Genomic DNA, 19,349 nt, shown 5'->3' on the forward strand with positions numbered 1-19,349 from the left:
ATTAAATTTTACTCAATATCCTATCTAACTCTTTCCCTCTCTCGTTCTCTCTCTCTCTCTCTCTCTCTCTCTCTCTCTCTCTCTCTCTCTCTCTCTCTCTCTCTCTCTCTCTCTCTCTCTCTCTCTCTCTCTCTCTCTCTCTCTCTCTCTCTCTCTCTCTCTCTCTCTCTGTCTGTCTGTCTGTCATTCTGTCTGTCTGTCTGTCTGTCTGTCTGTCTGTCTGCCTACCTACCTACCTAACTACCTCCCCCCCTCTCTCTCTGTCTGTCTCTCTCTGTCTGTCTGTCTGTCTGTGTGTGTGTGTGTATCTATCTATCTATCTATCTATCTATCTATCTATCTATCTATCTATCTATCTATCTATCTATCTATCTATCTATCTATCTATCTATCTATCTATCTATCTATCTATCTATCTATCTATCTATCTATCTATCTATCTATCTATCTATCTATCTATCTATCTATCCATCTAGCTCGCTAGCAATCTATCTAGCTATCTAACTAGCTATATAGATATCAGGCTGGTAGGTAGCTAGCTATCTAGATAGGTTGGTAGCTATCTATCTTGCTAGCTAGCAGGCTGGTACGTATGTAAGTAGCTTCCAAACAACCTACCCACCCAAATCCATCCATCCATCCATCCATCCATCCATCCATCCATCCATCCATCCATCCATCCATCCATCCATCCATCCATCCATCCATCCATCCATCCATCCATCCATCCATCCATCCATCCATAGCATTGCTGTTATACTGTAAAGGGGAAAAAATCAGATATTTAGTATCCTTTCACCTGTACCCTGCCACCCTTCAAGCATTGCTACATGTTTCCTCATGCCCATTCCCTTACCTTCCCTCCCACCATGTGGCTTTAGTCCAAGTGAAGGAGCTTGATAGAAGCACGATTGGATAGCAGGAGCACAGTCGCACACCGTTCATCGCACGGTGCGCAGCGCAGATAAAACGTGTCCGGGAATTTATTTATTTATTTTTATCGAGAAATTTACCGCCCCACCAAAATTGCTCTTCGCTCTTCTTTTCCCTCACGTTTTTCCAAAGCATCTACACTGACAGAACCCAAAGGACTGCTGCCACTGTTGCATTTAAGAATCTTCTTGGTAAGTACTTTAAATGTAACTTTTTTCTCCCCTCCCTACCTGGCAACAACTCTGAGTTTTCATTTCAGTTTTGTAATCTTGCTTTTATTCAGTTCTTTCTTAAGTGAAATGAAAATGAATTGTTAATGAAATACCATGCTCCACTTTCTCCATCGTTCCTGATTTATTCAGGGCGGAGGGCCGTGCTGCTGCGTTGAAGTACAAGTTCCTCATTTCGGCCGCTGGAGATTTTGCGTGAAGCGGCAGCGACATGACAGCCGAGAAGAGCGGACCGATTATAAACGGTAAACCGGAGGACAGCAGAGATACGGACGACTCCAGTTCCAGTCTGGACAACAGGGAGTACTACGAGAGAGGCCAGTGGAACAACAAAATCGAATTTGTCCTGTCTGTGGCCGGAGAGATCATTGGGCTGGGCAACGTCTGGAGGTTTCCCTACCTCTGCTATAAGAATGGAGGAGGTAAGGAGGTTTGCCTTGATGCATCTCATGAGTTGAAAAATCTGAACTATGCAATTTTGATGATGATCAACCATGACGACAACAAACAATATAGCAATGTTCAACAATTTCTTCTATCGGATCAAAAAATACTTGACATGATTGTTCTGAACTCCTCAGGTCTGCTTATTTTTCTGATCTGCAAAATCTTTGTTCTTTGGACTGAATGCGATGGACTCCAAATTTTCCTCTCAGTTTAGACTCAAAGTGATGCCATGTCTCTTTGTTGTTAAACTGGTAGTTGCACAACTTGAAAATTCTGGATTTTACTTGAGTCCCTGTGAGCATGTTGGTGATTTTTTTCCCCCCCATCCGGGAATAAAACTAACAAATCACCTTGGAATTCAATCGGTTACCCATTACTAAGACCATTGTCAATGAAAATGTCTGACAGATATGTGAGTTTTCTGCCTCCACCAAACTCCAAAACCTAAAAGGGTGTTGTTTTTTCGTTTGTTTTTCATGTCTGGGGTGTATAAAGGTGCCTTCTTTGTTCCGTACGTCATCTTCTTTGTATGCTGCGGCATCCCCGTGTTTTTCCTGGAGACCGCACTCGGTCAGTTTACAAGTGAGGGAGGAATCACATGCTGGAGGAAAGTCTGCCCCTTGTTTGAGGGTAAGAAACACCTCATGTAATTTTAACGTGTATTTGGAATCATTCAACACGTTTTTTTGTCATTTTTAGGCATTGGCTATGCAACGCAGGTGATCGAAGCTCATCTAAACGTCTACTATGTAGTCATCCTCGCCTGGGCCATCTTCTACCTCTTTAACTGCTTCACCACTGAGCTTCCGTGGGCCGGCTGTGGCCACTACTGGAACACTGGTGGGAGAACGCTGCATCTTTGGCTATGTTCAGGTTTATTTCTCATCAACAATCCACTGAGGTCAATGTGTCTCCACAGAGAACTGTGTCGACTACTATGGAGAAAATGCCACCAACATTACTAACCCCAACGCAACCTCTCCCGTTATTGAATTCTGGGAGTGAGTACAGTTCATTTTTATTTTCTAAATATGAATGAAAGGGTTTTCATCTGAGCAACACTCTGGCCATTTCTTTGTTTGTCTCATGAGCCAGAAAACATCATGTGTAATATTGATTGTAAACCTTAGACAGCCTAAGATGGTTTCACTGACCTACTCAATCTCCTTCCCCCAAATAATTAGTCAGCTCTTTTCATATCTGTCAGCAGGGTCCACTAGGCCAGCTTTCTCTCAGCTGGAGTCGCAAATGTGGCAGCAGATCAGCCTTTTGTCAGCGGGCAATGCTGAGCGCACTTCCAGTCTGATTGCCAGTCCCTGTGGTTTTACCAGAACGGTCCAGTTTATACACCATGTAGATCATTGTATAGTCTGAGAGACAAAAAAAGCCTTTTTGAAGCGAATAGATGTAATTCCAATTTTAATCAATGGTGATGAACTTTGAAACAACTGTCAGGGTCCAAGTTCCAAACAACCAAGCGTTTTTCGCAAACAAACTGCAACTCATGAGTAAAATCTTGTTGTTTAATATTTATAGACAGTACCCACTGTAAAACAAGCACAAGTAAAACATCAGTTAGTGTAGATTAAATGAGTTGTGGAAAAAGGGTGTTTTTTGAGAATGTCATCAAGGGTGACAATTCTGACAAATGTCATTTAACTTAGCCCTCCAAGAGACTACATTGATGCCATTTTAAAAGTTTTACTCTGAGGACCAACCACTGACAAGTTAAAGGACATCCGATGTCTCCGGACAAGTTGTGTCCATAATTTGTAAAATGGCTTCATATGACTTCTACTGAGCGTATTCTATAGCTATATTTTACGTTTTAAGACTCGCGCTGAATATTCAGGAAATCTTGTTTTTGAGTTGGTGACGAGTCCGTACGTGACGTCACTAAAGGACCGCCCTTTACCGTAAAAAAGATGCATTGTAGCGGTCCTTCCATCACGTCAATGTATTTTGCTGTACCTGTTTGGTCTGGGGACCTCGTGTTGCACCCAAAAGCCGCCAGGAGGCCAGAAGAGGGCGTCCAAGCTCCATATAAGGAATTTATCAGCCTGTGGAAACAGAGGTGGCCACAGGAGGTCGCCATTTTGTGCCTCTTTTTTTGGGTGAGAGATTTTCCCCCAATGTTGCCTCAAAATGCAAAAATAAATTCTTTAATCGATTGCAAACATGTATGCTTTCCTCTTCAGAACTATTTGAATCATATTCATAACTGGATGTGTAACAAGAAAGCATCTTCGCCGAATCTGAAGCCATTGTTTTGATTCACTAGCAATGCAAGACGTCTTGGCGTGACGTCACGAACTGGGGGTGGGACTTTCTGAAACTGCCCAATTCACAGCTCAATTTTTTTGCAGATTTTGGACACTTTAAGTCATTTTTATTGGTGTTTTGCATTTGACTAAAAATATCATACTGCGTGTTTTGGGTATTTTAGATGCTATAAAAAGTTTTTCTGGTGTCAGTTAAAAAACAAAAAAAGTGACGTCGGTTGTCCTTTAAACATGTCGGATAGAACAAAAATTGGCTTTGATTGCCTGGCCTGGATATAGACCTTTCCATATGTAGTTAGCTATGTAGCTAGTGAATGTAACACAAGTCAATCTTAAAGCAAATAATGTGGGACAAAATGTCTAGAACTACTTCTGAAAGCATTCAAAAGCAATCTGGATGGATTGTAGTGTTCTAAGATTCCCCTTGGGGCTGACCAGGGGGGACAGGGTAGCTGTGTTGGACTTCGCCCGTGGCCTGCCACCAAGAAAATATCACCATGATCAATAGCTGCTTCAGGATCTCTGGGGGTGAACTTGGTGGCGAGGATTTGGCAAAAAAAGTTTAGCTCTGTCACCTCACATCCTCCATCAATTCTGTTGCCTGGAAATGCTTTGAAAACAGAAAGCGCAGTGGTCGTTCAGCGCAGCAAACCATTTATAGCGGCACATGTGCTAATCGGGTCAACTTGACTGTGACTCTTGCATTCTTCAAAGATGCATTTCAGCTGTGGAAGAGCAACTTCTGTCCAATATGTTGGTTTGAAAAGCAAAACATGGCAGACATTGAAAACCTTTGGCTTAGTTTGGAGCCCAAACATTTGATCATTGAAATTTCTGATCACTTGTCGTCTTTTGTGTTGATTATTCAGACATTCTATTTGTATATTTCGAGTTTAAGTTGCTCTCAAATCAATTTTACTGTGGTGAATGAATGTTAGTAAAATTTGCTAGATGCTATTTGGAAGCAATACTCATTCACCACAGGCAAATTGATCTGAGAACAACTTAAACTCAAAATATACAAATTCCACACGGAAGATACTGAACTGAGATTTGAGTCTCTCTCTTGTGTGGCAGACGGCCAATATAATTTCACCCTGTGATCGGAATTTCACAGTAAATAGTGTGGAATGGGCATCACCCCCAAGAGTCTGTCCTGGATGTTATCTACATTTTCTTTCATAGGATGGTGTAACCTAATGTTGAGGTTTTATAATGAATTCTGCTTTTTGTAAGTGAGAATCGTAATTTGGTATTACATGCACTACCCTACTTACAAACATTTGAGTTACGAACGACGGTACATATGAACATTTTTGTAGTAACATGTAGTATTCCCTCCAATGGTACCTATCTTTATAGAGCATATATTTTATTAAATGTTTATTTTCCAGTACAAACCAATGCATGTTACTTATACAAGCCTTAAAAATGCTTATCTAAACCTTAAACATACTTAAATAACCCTTAAACATACATTCCATACAAAATATAGCTCTGAAGCAACTTCCGAACAAATTTCTAATTCATAAGTTGGGGAGCGTCTGTACTATATTTTGCCCAAAAGACCATTTCTGGTAATTTTGCAATCTTGATAGCGATTGTGGAATAATCAGTGGATGGGACAAAATCATAAAGTGCCTTTGGATGTCGGACAGTTACTCATTGATGTATTTGCAACATTGTTTTTGGGTCTCACTGCTTCTAATAATCAATATGTAACTATAGCTGCAAGAGGTACAACTACTGTAAAAAGGCTTGCGTAAATCTTCCCGGTCTTGCTCAAGTGGACACTGTCTTCACTGGATTCTACTTTTGGGATGTCTCTTGAGCCTCATTCCTTGTTTGGGCCCTTACAGACGGCGAGTCCTAAAGATATCCGATGGCATTGAGCACATGGGCGGGATGCGCTGGGAGTTGGCCATGTGCCTTGCACTGGCTTGGTTCATCTGCTACTTCTGTATTTGGAAGGGACCCAAATCGACTGGCAAGGTGAGACAGCGCTGATTTCTTCTTCAGAAGAACTGTTTAACGATGACTTTTGCACCAATGTTGAATCCTCATTTAATTTCTAATGTGGTCGATCCAAGAGAACCTACTCCTGCCTTTGAGCTGGTTAGTAAGCACGCTCCCAGTAGCCTTTCAGCAAAACTACCCAGAGTCCCACTGGTCCAATTTGACTTGTGAGGTAAAGGTAGAATGTCGAAAACCAGTTTCAAGAATGGCAAAACAGAGAATTTCAAAAAAGAAGTGTGTAAGAAAGGGAAAATGAATGGCTTCACAGTCAACATGACAGCGGGAAACATAACAACTAAGCGCCAATGCGGCTTTCCCCCTGAAGTGTCTTTTGTCTGTATGTGAAGTGAAGAGAAGAGAATGCTCCTTCATGGCTGGGCTTTAGCAGCCGGTCCAAGATTGATTCCTGTATTCACTGGAGGAAAAGGGGAGCGTTCATGAGGAGCATGTAGAGTATATCCTTGGCCTCTCCCTCCCTTATTTTCTTCTCCACAGACCCAACAGGCTCATTCATTTCCGACATGGCTAAGCCGTTTGCTTTGAGACTGTTTGCAGTCCATTCTCACATTTAAGTCCTCCCGTTAAAGTTTATGGCAATGCAGTGGCAAGCTTGACCCGTAAATTTGCGCTGCTTTAAATATTTACCCTGCGGTGAGGTGGAGGTATCATGCGGTGCTTTACAAGTTCACACGGGTTGCGAATATTTGTTGCCCTCAAATGAGGAGAAAAATGTGATGAGAGGTTTAAGATGTGTAATCGTTATGTTTGTCAATCTGAAAGAAGCCAATCGCACGGCAGGACTTGGGTTTTCCCAAATTTTTCGTGTCGCACATGTTGTGATTAGCACATTTAAAAGCGCACAGCCTTTGTAAATCTAGCGCAGTGTATAAAACGTGTTTTCTTGCTTCTTTACAAATATTTGCATTACATGCCCAGCCTGGAATCTAATGATTTTCAAAATTTAAAGCCAATGCAGTATAAGGACCAAATTCCACGTGTGTCAAGTATATGTTAAGGTTTGAGTGTGTGTGTATACGTACTTGAGTGTGATGAATGAAGTCGTGTATTTGTCTGCTTGTTGTGCATGTCTTTGAAGCACATTTTCCCACACTGCCTGCATCACTTGTTTGGGCTCCTCCTGTTTAAAAGCCTGAGCCAAGGGAGCCCTCGCTTTCCTTTCACTTCCCTGGCCCGAACGGCTCTGTTCTGTTACATCCTGCCCTCAATTGGTGACCCTTGGTCGGGTTCCAGAATGACAGGCGATATATGTTGCCCATTTTTTTACTGTATATGATAGCTGTACATGTTAAGTGCTTTGTTACGGCTTCAGCTGTTGTTAAAGCGCTATATGAATCAATATGTATTGTATTGTGTATATGTATATAAAAATATATACGGAGTATATGGTGAAAAAAATTGCCAACCTTTTTGAAAATGAGCGTCATTGATGAATACACAAGCGCGAATAGAAACGTGCAGTTATTATTATTACTACAAACGACATGTTAATTATGTTTTAAGGTGGGCAAATACCAGTTATGGCCAACTGATTATCATAAATGGTTTTTTGTTAGTTGTGCTTGTTCTGTAAACACATGAACAAAATAACATTGTATCTGTTTTTGTTCCTGCAGGTTGTTTATGTGACAGCCACATTTCCTTACTTCATGTTGCTGATTCTGCTGATCAGAGGAGTAACGCTGCCGGGAGCGTATGACGGCATCAAGTTTTACCTTTACCCAGATATTTCTCGTCTTTCCGATCCCCAGGTAGGCTTGGAGATGTACCTTCCTTAATCTTTGCTCATTTGATTTAGAGCTCATCTGGCAAGTACTTAAATATTTACATGACAGAGACTCTAAAAATGATTGAGATTTTAGGGTAATATTTTGACACATACATTCAACATTTTTTTGTAAAATAGGTGGCTAACCAGCAGTAGTGCAGAATAAGCCAGAGGAGATAGGCTGTCGTGACAGCGAGAATGCAGACGACTGATTTGATGTAGTTTGTGTGGGAGGAAGCTCGACAGTTAGCATGAATACAATTGATAGCATTAATTTCTGGATACCAGAAGTCACAAAATACATACCACAAATACAAGACAGCCTAAATCAAGGAGTTCTCAACCTGCCTGAAACTGAGAGCGACTTGTTGATGTTGAATTCAAATAGTACTACAGACGCTCCCCAACTTACGAACGAGATACTTTCCGAACGGTCGTTCGTAAGGTAAATTCGTTCGCAAGTCGCTTCAGTGCTATATTTTGTATGGAATCTATATTTAAGGGTCATATAAGTATGCTTGGGTTTATATATAAGTATGTTCAAGGCTTGTATAAGTAACTTGGTTAGTACTGAAAAACAAACATTTAATAAAATATATGCTTTATAAAGCTATGTACATGGGCAACTGGAGAGAATACTACATATGTTACTACAAAAATGTTCGTATGGACCATTGTTCGTAATTCGAATGTTCGTAAGTCGGGCAGCGTCTGTATTTGGATATGTGCGGAACAAATGTCTTCAATTTACATGGAAAACTAAATGATCCCTCACTTCTCACTTATCGCGATTTCTGGGGACCTGCACCTGCCGTAATCAGTGAAAAACTGCAAAGGAGGGTTGCCCCCTTAGGAATTATTGTTGCAGTGAATGTGGGTAGGCAGCATCGTGTTTAAAATGTCATCATTGATGACACTTTACATACTTGAGACAAAGACTGAAGCTGTATAAGTATGATGTTGGCTGTGTGTATGTGTGTGTGTGTGTGTGTGTGTGTGTGGTGGGGGGGGGGTATGTGTGTGTGTTTGTTTGGAGTCTCATCCAGAGGGTCTCAAAGGCCCAAACAGAGGCAGTTAAGCAGGGTGATATAGAAGCAAAGCTGTTAAGCAGAGGAAGACATTACTTTTGACTCTGATGTTAAATTGGCTTCGTTAAAGGACAATTGGTGCTCTGTTCACTTCCAGGCTGTGTGTGTGTGTGCGTGTGTGTGTGTGTGTGTGTGTGTGTGTGTGTGTGTGTGTGTGTGTGTGTGTGTGTGTGTGTGTGTGTGCGTGTGTGTGTGTGTGTGTGTGTGTGTGTGTGTGTGTGTGTGTGATAATAACTTCTCACACTGTCCATCATTGCTACTTGAAATGCTTTCTCAACCCTGCGCAAGCTGTGAATGCTTCTTAGACAAGCTTACTCTGGTGTATGTTCCTCCTTGAAAACTGCAAAGATAACTGTTTTCATCTGTCTACCTGCGTTGGGAAGTACTTTATGATTTTGCTCTACTTAAATGACCTGTTTTGCTCTGGGATAGTTGGTGTTTGCAATGCATCACCTGCTGTGTATTAAAAGTACCAAAGAATGGTGATGGTGGACCCCCAAAAAACAGGCAGGAGGGAGGAACAGGGTGTATTTGACAAATTGTATTAAATAAAGTCAGCAGGAAGAAAATCTCAAACAACAAAACCACCGGAACAAAAAGGTCCAAAGTAGCAAACAAAACCATGCATAAAACAGGTCAGGACGGGGCGAACTAAAAGGAACAAAAAAATGAACATTAGGAAGCATCCACAAGTGAACTGAATGCAATTCATATTTTGATATCAAGGCGAATAACTGTAATAGCAAACTTGTGTTTCAATGACATCATTTCAGCCTGCCAGAGGCGGTGCTTATAGTACTCACAGGTCTCACTGGTGGCCCTTGGTTGACCCAGGGTTTGGATAAGTGCACGTGACACTCTCGTAAAAGGAAATCTATCATAATATACACCCATACATTGTATTTGAATGGTAATGTAACTAGCAAGAGTATTGCAATGGTTAGAGTAGGCCTGCTATCGTTCCGTTTTCACATGGCGGACATGTTTTCAACACTCAACTCTTAGCAAAAATGAGCCAACTAAATTAGGCACAACATCAACAGGAGATTCTCTCGGGAGATTCTCTGCGTTGTGCGGCCATCAGGGCAGGGCAAACTAAAGGGAACATTAATGAACATTAGGAAAGAAAGAGCTGTTCTTCCGCAGGAACAGGGCTGTATTTGTGAGGTCACGGAAGTTACCGTGGTTACTTGCAGGAAGGAGTGAAGATTGTGCGTTTGTGTATTGTTTCGTGGCGGTGAAATGAGATTAGGGGTTGAATGGTGATGTGAGAGAGTTTTCAAAGAGCTATGCTGCATTCGATTTGAATTTGCGAGCACTCCATGCTAGGCCAACTAGTTTTATAATGCATCTTACTTAATGTCCATTTGGCTATCATATCGTCTCATAAGGCTCAAGACCACTGCTTAAAATATCAGTCAAAGTTGCTTGATTTTTTTTTTTTCAGAAAACACACACAACTGAATTAACTGCTGATGAAATACTTTCATTTAAACCAAAATTGATTTGTCCGTTGATGATTTAGGAAAAGGTGGATGGCTAGTGTTTGGTTTTAACATTTAGCTTCTAGCAGACGTGCACATTTCACCATGACGTCCCTGATCTACTGGTGAAAAGGACGCTTTGATCCACTCCTGTTTCATCTAGAACTGCTTCATACAATAAAGAGGGTGCAGAAAGTCCTGAAACTTGAAGGACTGCGTATTTGTGTTGTCATATTATTACCGTATTTATTCAAGTATAACGCACAAAATTTTCTACCGGAAAAAAAACCTCAAAGTTTGGGTGCGCCTTATAAATGAGGCCTAAGGAAACAATTCTCATATATATTTAATGCTTTATCTCTTCCAGGAGGGGGTATAATTTCTATGGCTATTCTCGCCTTTCAGTTTCGATTCTCGGAAAGATCCGGATCATGTGCATTCCTTTTTTTTATTGTTGATTACCATTTCTTTAGCTACGCTTCATTTCCTTTCCTCGCCTCGCCCACACTGAAACGCATTGCTGTTTTGCACAATTACCATTTTCGATTCAGTGTTTACATTGTCAATAAATGATTTTTTATCACAATGCTTGGTCTGAGCCGAGAAACAAAATTTTATACAGATTTTTAATTGAAAATTAGGGGTGCACGTTATACCCATGTGCGCATTATACTCGAATAAATATGGTAGTTTTATTTTATTTTGTTTTTTTGTTCTTTTGACTTCAAGATGGCGCAGCTCGCCTTTCCAACAGTTCCTGTGTTTTGTTAGTCGACTTCTTCCTTTCCTCTTCCTTCCATCACTTTGCTGCTATGAAATGTACATTTCTCCACTGCGAGACTAATAAAAGCTAATCCAATACAATCCAATGCTCCGTAGGCAATGTCCATTTTGGTTGTCCATGTAAATAATATCAGCTGCATTATTTACAGGTATGGGTGGATGCAGGAACACAGATTTTTTTCTCCTACGCCATCTGCTTGGGCTGCCTTACTGCCCTTGGAAGTTATAACGCCTATAACAATAATTGCTACAGGTAAAAATGGGTTACATTTTTTCCCAATTTAACTTTGTTATGACCTTCGGGAGACGAATCATTACTCGACTTGCTCCTCAGGGACTGCATCATGCTGTGCTGTTTGAACAGCGGCACCAGTTTTGTAGCAGGTTTTGCCATTTTCTCCGTGCTGGGATTCATGGCTTACGAACAAAACGTTCCCATCGAGGCTGTGGCGGAATCCGGTGAGTGAAGACCAGAATTCGCAGCAACCCATTTGGGGAGTGGGCGTATCAAGATCTTGTATTGTAGGCTGCTGTCTATCTGAAACATTATTTCTTTTATCCATCATAATGGGAATTTGTATTATGTAACTTCACACTCACACAGCCTCTCAGACCATAACTTGATGATTTATTCAAGTCGGTATGAATGATTCAGTGGGAATGACAGCTTGACAGATTTGAAATGGTTGTCTCGGAGGGAGCGAAGAGACATTTTTAACGCTTCTCCGAGAATGTCGCACCAAGATCACAGGACTGCCTGCTGGGTTTTACTTTGAACCACTTTTTGATGATTTGAAAAACTATTTATTGCAGAAACATCATCAGTCACCTGCATTTCTGTTTCGGGCCATTTAGCCCGACTGCGGTGTGATAAATTCAGCAATGTTATACATTGCTGTTTCTCCAGCTGAGTGATGTATGTTGCATTGGAGGTTAAAAAAACTAAAAAAGTGAACTCAGTGGCCATTAACTCATTCGCTGCCATTCCCGAATGTATTCTGGAATTGGAAAATGGGACATAGAGCGCCATTCTCAAATTGTTCAGGTTTTGGTTTTTCTTGTGGGTTTAGCCGATAAAGCGCTGGTCAGACCTCTAGCAATGTTTTTGCCTTCCACAACAGGGCAGTATTTGCCTTTTGTCCATGTTAGTGCTTTGTTACAGCTTCAGCTATTATTAAAGCGCTATATAAATTAATATGTATTGTATTTTGTACAACCGCCCCCATTTCAAGCTCAGATAACTCCAGACCCATATAACTGGATTCTTAGGAGAAATCGTAAGAATCAACCGTCATTGCTTCATGACAATATATAACATTGACATTACAGGTCCTGGTCTTGCCTTCATTGCATACCCAAAAGCCGTGACGATGATGCCTCTGTCTCCACTCTGGGCCTGTCTCTTTTTCATGATGCTCATCTTTCTCGGACTGGACAGTCAGGTGAACGCGAACAAACACAGAACACGCACCTATTCCTTGATGAGACCAACTTCTCTTATTGTAGCAAACTGAAATTACTGCAGGATGTGATACTATATTGTCACCTTTAATCCATGCCTCAATGGAAAAGGTGCTATTACACAAAGCCGTAATGCAATTTGGTGGGATCTTAAAAACTACTGGATACTCTGTAAAAATGCAGTCACGACACCGAAACACAGTTAAAATATGTAATGAGTCCCACTTGTGTGACCTACACCCGATTGTGTTCTTTCCCAGTTTGTATGCGTGGAAAGCTTGGTGACAGCTGTGGTGGATATGTACCCGGAGACATTCAGAAGAGGCTACCGCAGAGAATTGCTGATTCTCGGCATGTCCGTAGTTTCTTTCCTCATAGGACTCATCATGTGTACAGAGGTGAGACTTGACTTTTCCACTCAAGTGTTGATAAAGTGGTGCATTGAGATACAAGTTTAATTTGCACTATGATTATGCTTGTCACTTAAAGCACAGCTCTCAAATCATCTTGCCTCATTGAAATGAATAGATATGCCATTAATCCATCCCTCAATCTTCCTTAAAAACATGTTTGTGAATCGCCTTTTGATTAGGAAAGCCACACACTAAAATCTTAGACTTTAGAAAAACACATTATAATAACATAATTGAATACAATATTAAAAATTAAGCAGTTTGAGCATCACGATTATTTTGTTCCGCCTCCCCTGGGTGTGGTTGACTTGGCCACCAGAAGGCAACATAATACCATGAAACAAACAAATGAATCGTTTCATGAACAAATATAAGTGACTCACTAATCTGCAATGATGGTGTTTGACTATATGTGTTGCTGCACAATTTGTGTTTGAATAAAATGATTAAGCATTATCAGATTGTCACACCGACTCTATTCGTTCGCCCGTCTATGGCAATTTTGAAAACATGGCAGCATGAAGCTAGCGGGCTCCGTTGTTCAGTTTTGTCCAAAAATCAAAGTAAAAAAAATAAAAATGTAAAAATCCTCCGTATCATGACTCTGTCCATTAAAAACCTGAAAACCAGGTGAAACATGTATTTAGGCACTATTGTATTTACAAGCACGAGTATGTAGTGGTTGTAAATAGTATATATTTATTTTAGCTCATTTTTGCTACTAAATTTGCTACTAAATCCAATTGTTTTCACTTCCACGATTCATCATCATCATTGTCATCATCGTCATCGTCATCACCCATGCCATCAGGTACAGAAATGTGTGCTTGCATCATCCAGCATGATTTTCTGTCCCTTATAGTCCATTTGAATGTTCTTTCATTGATAGTCTCCCCCGCCTCATACAATGTCATTTGCCATAAATGTAAACTGTGTATCTAGAGCAGGCACCCTCTCGCCCATGCTTTTAAGGCCATCTTTCTGTACTGTACTTTGCAACAATCATTCCTAAGATTATCCACGAAAAGCTTCTTGTGCTTGTATAAGCGCTATCCACTCTCGAACCATTCTGTACTCTACCGGGGCTCTAAGTGCCTTTTAAAGTGAGAACATAACCAAAGGCACAATGCTAAAGTTACATACTTGTGACAAAAATTTTGATTTCTCCACCACATATGCTATTTTTTATCAAGTATTGTCGTCACTCGTGACACCAGGATGTTAAAAAGACCATTACTGAAAACTACTTTTTCACTTTTAACTGCCACAAAATTGCCCTCCCACAAATTGCAGATTGGGATTCTTGAAAGGTCCCTCGGTAGGCTATTGATTAGTGAGTTGAAATATTGGACACAGTGCCGAGATGTTCTGTTTCGGAGCAAGTAGTTCAGACCTCTGATGTAACACTGCTTTGGGATTCATGGGAGATTTTATTCATGAGTATACTTTTAGTGAAATAGTACAGAGGAGTTTTCCTCAGTGAATCACCACTCGGATGGTAACTAAGATATTTTAGTGTGCAGTGGAGAAGAATATCACTCAAAGTGCAGCTCAGTGGATGTTAAGAGAGAGAAAATGTTGCGACACAATGTATAAAATAGAAATTGACATTGCAAAAAGTGTTTTATAATTTAACTCATTCACTGCCTTTCACAAATTTATTCGGGAATTGAAAATTGGACGTAGAGCACCATTCCCGAATTTGCTCGTATTTGTTTATTTCTTGTTTGCGTGCCAACAAAGCGCTGGCCATCATCTCTGGCAGTTTTTTTTCCTTCCACAAGGGGCAGTATTTCCCTTTTTTCCATATTAGCGCTTTGTTCCAGCTTCAGCTGTTGTTAAAGCGTTATATAAACCAATATGTATGTATTGCATTGTATTTTGGACATCCGCCCTCATTTCAAGCTCATATAACCGAGACTCATATAATTCAGGAATTAACTCTATTTTTTTGATGAAAGAAGCGAGTTGAAGGTTTCTTACGCTGCATTGAATGTTTATGTAGTCCTAAAACTCAATATTCTGTGGGTCCTGCAATTTGAGTGACAATGACAACAACCCTGGCACTGGAGTGGACACATTTTTCCACATCGTCTGTCAGTGAATGAGTTAACAACTGTAATTGAAATAGTGAAATTGTCTGAATTCATTCTCTCTTTGCATTAGTTTAGTGTAAACCTAATCTGTGACGTCAAAACATTTACGTATCATAAATGTGATCTTTTATTTTGAAATACCGGTACATATTAATTTACTGGTTTTGTTAAAAAACAGAGGACGTTAAAAAAATGCACATTTAATCTCAATTGTTTTTTTAGGAAACATCTGTCATTGACATTCTGAATGACAAGGTGGCTAACATGATCAGCAGCCTTGTTCTACTGCATGCTCTGTGCAATCTCTTCTCTTCAAAATGAAACTAAGAATGCCGATATTTGTGCTCATTCCAGTGACGTACAAAATATCCGCAATTTCTCACTGGATTTAAACAAATCAAAGTGGATCTCCTTTGATATGGGAAAGCTATTATTTTCCCTGCCTTATCACTTCTGATATATTGGAACCCCCCCCCCCCCCCCCCGCAAGATGAAAGGCAGGATTATACACAGAATTGCACGAACCGTCCAATCAGACTGCTGCAATCAACCTTTAGGGGACACACAGTCTATGCCGAGCATCTGGGGATTAATGTAGCGATAGTTCCACTTTCATTTCCAGAAACTTTCGCTTTTGATACTTCCTGGATCTAAAAGGTTCTCATCAGATATGTTCATCTCTGCAAAATATTTCCCCAAAATATCACCTCATGAATACATACAATTTTAAAAATGCATTTGTGTGAACATCGTGTGATTCATTCCTTGTCTCCTTCCAGGGAGGGATGTACGTCTTCCAACTCTTTGACTCTTACGCTGCCAGCGGCATGTGCTTGCTGTTTGTGGCCATCTTTGAGTCCATATGTATCGGATGGGTGTATGGTAAAACCTGACTCAAGACTTGTTACGTAATCTAGATCACAGTGTCCAGTCCTGTGGATCGCCATTCATAGGTCGAAAGAACAGAGTTAAAAAAAGAAATAACAACAACAACAGCGCACTCTGCTGGAAAGGAGAAGAACGCAGATACTGAAGTTCAGCAGGCCTCGTTGTGTCAACACAAATCACTCACGCATTCATTTTTAAGCCGAACGGGAAAACAAAAGTGGCAAATATTTCTGTTTTTTTTTTTCAGGTAGCGACAGATTCTACCGAAACATTGAAGACATGATTGGCTACAAGCCCGTCTTCTTCATTAAATGGTGCTGGATGATCTTGACCCCAGGCATCTGTGCTGTGAGTCCACCAATCACACACACGCCATCCTGCATAATATTTTGATAGTCCACGTTTAACATTGAATGTGTACAAAAGCAGTGAAGATGAGTTCAAGTTCAAGTTATGTATCAGATATATAACTCAAACGTTAACTGAGGACATCACATATTGGGGGTTATTCTGTTTGGGTCAGCTTGAAAAATGAGTTGCCTTCACCCAGTGAAGTTCCTGACAGATTTTTAAAAAAAATCTGACAGATTTTTAAAATGTTTTTTCTCACTGCTATTGAATAAAAGATTCACTTTTGGAAAGTATATTTTACCATTTTTGCTACAGGGTATTTTCCTGTTCTTCTTGATCAAATACAAACCGCTCAAGTACAACAATGTTTACACCTATCCCGACTGGGGCTACGGCATCGGCTGGTTCATGGCCATGTCTTCGATGGTGTGTATACCGCTGGGGATCATCTGGATGATCTGGAAAACTCCCGGAACTTTCTCTGAGGTAAAACCATGCATATCTGCACACAGACAGTCAGTACGAGGTACTGCAGACAGAGGGCCGAATTTGCTTAAGAATTGCTTGGGGCTTTTGTGTGGCAGTAACCAGTCAAAATGGAGTAAACATATCTAATTTACAAAGCACACGCAGATAAATGCTTCATCAACTGCGATCTTCATATATCTAAATGAGGTGATGTGCAATTTTGTGTGTCTGTCACTAACAAATGATGATTGTACTGAATTATTTCTCGCTTATTACCATTAATCAACAAATCGCTCAGATTCTCTCTCATGGCAGTGCAATGTTTACCGTTAGCCGTGATTGTTTATGACTATGCCCATTTTAAGTAGCAGAAAGTATGAAGTAGGACCCTTACAGAGAAGTAAAACCATGCAAACTAAATAATGTATTTTAGGATAAATGAATATTGTTAAAAAGAAAATTGTGATTGACAATATTCCACTCCAGTCCTGCAGGGGGCACTAACGCATATCATAGCAGTGCCAAACTGTCAAACTCAGAAAGAATAAGAAGCATCAGCCATTTTCTGAGTTTTCACAGTCGTATTTTAGGGAAAAATCTATCAATCAATAATGATGTACCAGATGGGATTGAACAAGGGAATGTCGACCAGAACCGGAAACTCACTCCCCATAATGTCTTTGCAGAGAATGAAGAAGTTGACGACGCCCAGTCCAGACTTGAAGATGCGAGGGAAGCTAACGGCCCTCAGTTCGTGCACCACTAATGACGCTATGCTAAAGGCTGATGGGAAAATATCCACTGTCTCAGAGAAAGAAACACATTTCTAAGTGACTTGCCCGTCTCAGTTAAGTCCTACCACCCCCTCCTGACCCCAAAAAAGGCAGCAAACATCAGCTGCCATTTCAGAAATATGAAACAATTGAAAGGGTTATTTCGATTTTGTAAAAAAGAAGAAAAAAAAAGAAAAAATGGATCACCAGATACTTAGTCTGTTTATGTATCGCACAAACTTTGATAACACATTCGTTTGGGTTCTTTTAACCTTGTCACTGAAGCGGATGCTTTTCATTGCTAACAATTTAATAGTAAAAAGTTGATTTCCATGACGTACGTTGAGATTGCTGATAGCTGACCACATTAGTGCCTGTGCCTTGACAACAATACTGTTGTGTCGTAAAACACAAAGTATGCATCATGTGCTTCATATTTGATATGAGGTGCCCAAATATCTGAAATTTAGCATCTTTGGGTCCATATGGTGTGAGACAATACTGTAGGAGGGCACTGAAAAACAGTAAAACATGCCATGTGGGGACATTCTGCGGTTAAATTCTCAAGTCACGTTTCAGTCTTGTTTAATTTCTAGTCAAATATTTCAAGTTGGGCATTATGACCAAAATGTTCAAACAACATGATTGTAAATGTGCAATGGTCATATATGGTCAAATTAATGCATGGGGGGGTTCAGGAGATATGATATCACTCAGACACTTGAATCAAATTCAATATCTTAATAAGGTGAAGTGGCACTAGCAGTGGCAAACCTGAATCAAATATGACACAAAAAATAAATATGTGGCAAAAAAGATTTCTTTCACAATAAACAGATGCCTTTGAAGGGCAACAGACACCACTTTTTTGTTTCCTAACTGACATCAGAAAAAGGTTTTATAGCATCTAAAATACCTAAAACACACAGGATGATAATTTTAGTCAAATGCAAAACACCAATAAAAATGACTTAAAAGTGTCCAAAAATCTGCCACAAATCAGCTCGAAACTGGGGATTTTCAGAGAGTCCCACCCCCAGTTTGTGACGTCACGCCAAGTCGTCTTGCCTTGCTCAAGAAACAAAACAAAGAAGATGGTTTCTTGTTACTCATCCAGTTATGAATATGATTCAAATAGTTCTGAAGAGGAAAGCTTAAATGTTTGCAATTGATTAAAGGAGTCCTCCCATATCAATTCGAGCCGTCAACGACAGCAATGTAGCGTCCCAGAAAATGCACAAGATGGCGCTCAAGCTCCGTTGGAAATGGACTGATTTGTCTGCTGGGAATTTGTGTCAGCGAATATCAAATAGTAGTTTTGGTGCAACAAACAACTATTCACCATTGTGTTATTTATGTGTTTTTCCTTCTAATTTCGCCATCAACACGGATCAACACGAAGTTTTCAGACCAAACAAAGTACCGCAAAATGCATTGTGTGTCACTTTCTCGGTCAGGGGCGTTCCAGATGTGACGTCACGTCAGGCATCGTCATCAACTCGAAAACAAGACTTCCTGAATATTCAGGAAAACGTCAAATATAGCCCTCTTCTACGTCTGCATGTGTGTCATTTCACGGTAATTATGGTGAGCCTTTCGACTCAGAGTGACTGATGGAAAATAGGCCTCCGTGTTGCCTTGAAAAAGACCAGAATTTCTGTTTCAATCCATATTGTCACATCCAGTAGATTTCCTTGTTGAACAGAAATATCTCCCACTTCATTAAGCAGCAAACATTTTGAGCTTGAATTAAAAGTGTATTTCAATGGCTGCTAACTATTCGGAGTAAAAATTTGTAATTCCTCTCTTCTTAAGCACAGGACTAATTCTAATGCCCTCTGCTATCATCT

The 19,349-nt window shown here is 40.3% G+C and overlaps 1 protein-coding gene across 1 annotated transcript; it reads left to right on the forward strand.

Annotated features, from left to right (window-relative positions):
• Positions 1-906: 906 nt before the first annotated feature.
• On the forward strand, positions 907-18,359 carry LOC148890399 (sodium- and chloride-dependent GABA transporter 3-like). Its single transcript, XM_089010119.1, has 15 exons — positions 907-1,124; positions 1,296-1,585; positions 2,106-2,240; positions 2,310-2,450; positions 2,530-2,611; positions 5,752-5,884; positions 7,543-7,677; positions 11,199-11,302; positions 11,384-11,508; positions 12,379-12,491; positions 12,771-12,908; positions 15,799-15,901; positions 16,155-16,255; positions 16,574-16,744; positions 17,413-18,359. The coding sequence occupies exons 2-15, from the start codon at positions 1,375-1,377 to the stop codon at positions 17,554-17,556; spliced, it is 1,836 nt and encodes a 611-aa protein (XP_088866245.1). The 5' UTR covers positions 907-1,124; positions 1,296-1,374; the 3' UTR covers positions 17,557-18,359.
• The last annotated feature ends 990 nt before the right edge of the window (positions 18,360-19,349 follow it).

Source organism: Hippocampus bargibanti, linkage group LG12, assembly GCF_051943395.1.
Source record: "Hippocampus bargibanti isolate YZ-2025 linkage group LG12, ASM5194339v1, whole genome shotgun sequence".
Classification (NCBI taxonomy): domain Eukaryota; kingdom Metazoa; phylum Chordata; class Actinopteri; order Syngnathiformes; family Syngnathidae; genus Hippocampus; species Hippocampus bargibanti.